Source organism: Prosopis cineraria, unplaced genomic scaffold, assembly GCF_029017545.1.
Source record: "Prosopis cineraria cultivar Desert tree isolate PC_DT_omini unplaced genomic scaffold, ASM2901754v1 PC12, whole genome shotgun sequence".
In the NCBI taxonomy this organism is placed as follows: Eukaryota; Viridiplantae; Streptophyta; class Magnoliopsida; order Fabales; family Fabaceae; genus Prosopis; species Prosopis cineraria.
In genome coordinates, this window is record NW_026555343.1 from 40,389,376 (window position 1) to 40,393,479 (window position 4,104).

General features: G+C 39.2%; 1 protein-coding gene across 1 annotated transcript; it reads left to right on the plus strand.

Moving 5' to 3' along the window:
- Positions 1–527: 527 nt before the first annotated feature.
- Positions 528–1,925, plus strand: LOC129288985 (leucine-rich repeat extensin-like protein 3). The gene has a single exon (XM_054925815.1). The coding sequence runs from the start codon at positions 1,005–1,007 to the stop codon at positions 1,512–1,514; it is 510 nt and encodes a 169-aa protein (XP_054781790.1). The 5' UTR covers positions 528–1,004; the 3' UTR covers positions 1,515–1,925.
- Positions 1,926–4,104: the final 2,179 nt, after the last annotated feature.

Sequence of the window (4,104 nt, forward strand, 5' to 3'; positions counted from 1 at the left end):
AAGACTGAGACCATCTCGAGTTGGACTGGACCAGACAGGACTGGGAGACTTTTGCACAGCCCTACTTCGGGTCCTCTCTCTGAGTCTTGATGACTCATGACAGGACCGAGTGCTGTAGATTCTCTCCGGCTAGCTCACCTTCTCGCCAAAATTAGCCCAGCCGTTGAATTCTCTCTCTCCCGACCTTTCTATCTGGCAGAATGCCATAGGAGTGCTAAAATATCAATTAATTTAATTTAAATTTTAATTGTTAAATTTTCAAGACTTATAAAATCATTCTTTAATTTTATAATTTTATTATAGTGAATTTATATTTTATATTTTAAATTTTAATAAAAATAATTTTTTATTTTTTAATCATATTAAAACTTAAAAAATAAATTACAAATTTATCATAATCTATAAAATTAAAAAATTAAATTATAAATTTTTAATTTTTAACATTTAAAATATAATTTAAATTAATTTATCTTTTGATATCTTTTTTTCATTCTCCTTTTTACCTCTGCAATTCTATTCCAATTTCTCTGACGCTGGATAGGACCCAGTGTCGTGAAATTCAATCCACCGCGGGGTTCGATTCGACGGCTTCTTCTCTCCCCACCATCATCTTCGTCTTTCTCTCTTTTGGGAATATTTACTGCCCGGTGTTGCCCTCCGCTTGAACTTGATTCCGGTAATTCTTTTTCACCACTTCTCTTTTCTTCTCGACAAGGAGGGACCCGCTTTTGTCTGGGCACGAAGGACACAACCCTTCGCCGAAGATTTCGGATTTGTTCGTCGGGTGCTCAAGAGGGAGAGAGCGAAGGTTTGGGGATAATCCCGTATGCTTGGTTTCTCTGCAACGTATTTGGGGACGCAAGGATTTGCATTTACAGCTGAATAGCCATAAGGTCTTCCCCCGACAAGCAAAATTACATGCCAAGGGTGGAAATAGCCAGATGCGAAAAACCCCTCCGTTCCCGAATTGTTCTTGAATATCGGAATCCTTTGATTGTTGTTTTATGGATTCAACATTTTCGACCTTGAGTTTTGTAATATTTGGCTTTACCATTAGCCTTTATGTTTTACTTGTTGAATCCAAGATAGAGAGTAGTAATGTAATGGCATCATCTCCTCCTCAACCCCCGCCGCCGCCGCCTCCTCCTCCTCCTCCCCCTCCGCCGCCATCGCCTCCACCTCCTCCATCACCACAACCTCCTTTCCCGCCCCCACCTCCGCCTCCAGCATCACATCCACCGTCCGGATCTTTACTGCCGCCGCCGCCGCCGCTACAACCAACTGCACCGACTACTCCACCACATCCCGCCTCCCAGACGAATGAAGTGACGGTGGACAAATTCCCGCCACCTGCTGATGACGACAACCGCCTTAACCAACTCCGGCAACCGGCGCCCCCTATGAATGCAGGGAAGAAGATTGGGCTATTGTTTCTGGGTATGGCGGCAGTCACGCAAGTCGGGGTGATTGGGTTATTAATATATAAGCGAAGGCAACTCTTAAACGACTTATGACAGATATGAAACTTGTTGTTTTTGGAAAATTGCTCTGCGAGTTCTCTCGTCAATTCTTCATAATGTGCTAGAATTGAAATTCTTGACTGAGATTTTGTATGACCTGGCAAGAACAGAGCAAGCAAGGGGTACAAGAATTGAACATCAGTTGTGGATTGCTTGCGGCATCGTTGTTCCCATTTGGGCCTTCAGAGTTTTCTGTATATTGGTATTGTTACTTGATGTTTTCTTGTCTTCAATGTTCATTTCTGATCGTATCACTCCCTCCATTAGTTTCTTTACATGGCTTATAATTAAAAGAAGCCCTTTATTTCTCTTCAGTTCTTTTGTTTTCTTTTTTCGCCTGACATTTTCACTGTACAATGATGTTAGAAAGTAATGGAAATTTGACAATGACATTTGTTTACTCTTTTCCTTTGCTATTTTCTGTTGTCCTCGTTGCTGAATGTTTCTACTCCTAGTTCTTGAGTGTTTTTGTTGACCGGAATTTCTGTGATTATTCTTAAGGTTTATCCTAGCCAATGCGATTTCTTTGCTAGAACGCTCACTAGATAGATGTGTTCTATAGAATAGTATACTCTGAATTATGCACATTTCACCACGCATAATTTGTTGTCATGACTTTCCAACAAACTTCAATACTCACTCCATTTGTTTTATTTTAAAATCTATTTTTCACTTTATAATTTCAATGAAAAATTAATTATTTTTTGGACCATTTTTACCCTTCATTAATAAAAGAGAGCCATTGCAGAAAATAAAACAAAATAAGTAAGAGTATCTTAGTCAAATAAATTGTATGTATCTTTCTTTTCTCACCTTATCCAATAATCTATCTTGTTAATATTCTATAGTCTCTCCTTTGTTTACTTGCGGTGTAGTATTCTCCTTAATATAAATGTCAGAGTATGCCTATCTTCTTGCGCTCTGTGGAAGTATTTTGTCTCTTTCCGTAGTTTCTGCATATGGATCATGCATTGGAAGCTTGTCCTATGTGTCGTGCATTTTAAAGTGAGCAGATTTGACGGCTATTTAGTATTACAAGGTATCAGGGGCGTACAGTGTTTTGCTTGCAACTTGGTTCATGCTTCATGTTACTACATTTGCCAGTCACTGTTTATCGTTTTGTAATTGGATCACACTTTCTAATTCAGTAGCAAATGTTTGGTGTTTATCGAATGGGATGTTGAGCACTTCACAGGTTACGTGACATTCCAGATGGGGGGACTGGGAACCTTGGTAGTATTTCTCACTATCAAGGATTGTAATGTTGAACAAAGAAAACTTGTTTTTATTGGCAACAAAAGAATCTAGTTAAGAATTGAGTATGAATCAGGGTTTAGGGTTTGATATCTGCAGGGCTCTCGTTGATTCAGTTAGCTTAACAATCATTCACTCAACGTGCGACGTGGACACACTTTAGTCCTCATGTGCCTTTCCCGCTCAACTATCTTCCCTTGTCAATGCTTTGAGAAAATCTAGGGAAGTTGATCGCTCTGAAGTTGGTATAAATATGACATGCTATGGCAGTTGTCAGGACACAGAAGAGATTGAGTCACACAGGTATCCTGAAATTTGCTTGGTATAAACTATGCTCTGCTAAATTTGATTTCATTCTGGTAAAGCCCCGCACAGGCATGCGCAATGGAATGATAATTCTTTGAAAAGAGGTGAAATAGTGTTTACTTTTTTTCATGTTTGATATTTCGTGTGGACTGTGTTCTTGGTTGGCCAAGCCAAGGAGATTGCGTGCACGGAGGGGACGACTCTTTCAGACCCGAACTGACCTAACAAAATACACGTTGTTGAAATGTGATTTAAAAATCTTGTATTTGTACTAAGGTCTAACGTAGCTTGAATACAATCATGGGGGCTCTGCTTAGTTGGTCAATTCTGAGGGATGCTGAATCTGAGAATATGTTCCAACAACGCAGAGACTAAGGTCTTATTTCGTTCAATTTATTTCGAGTGTTTCCTGAAATGGTTCTCCTTGAACCTTTTCCCCAACGGACAAGAAATTCGCAGGGTATGCCCGAATATGACATGCTTTCGTTCTGAACACTATCGAGTTGATGAAATTTTCTGTCCCCAACAAATAATTAAGAACAATTTATCTTACTTAAGCATACCTTGACTTTGTTAATTATAAATTTACTTGTATTGAGGTCTGGGGGGTCCTTGGACTCTTTAACAGAAATTAATTTCTTGTCCAGACTACTTTATTAGTCACAATATTTGGTAAGCTTTTTAGTCTGTCAATTGTGAGATTAGATTATTGCTTTCCTAAGCCAGTTGCCAAAGGAAGGCAAAGAAAGAAAGCAGAATCAAGGAGTCGTTTGAGTCTAACGAAAGCATAAATATGTGAACCACTGTTTGATTAAACTTTGAAACTGAAACCCTAGCTGTGAAATCTGAGTAGCGACAGAGAATTTTGTAGTTTTCTGTTCAGGAGCCAGGAGGGCTTCAGGGAGCTAGTGTATCCCTCAGAGTGTTGGTACAATTTACTTGTTATTCATTCCACATGTTGTGTGTTGGTCCATGGACATATTCAGAAGAAGCAGAAGCTATTATAAAAGTAGAGACTGCGGAG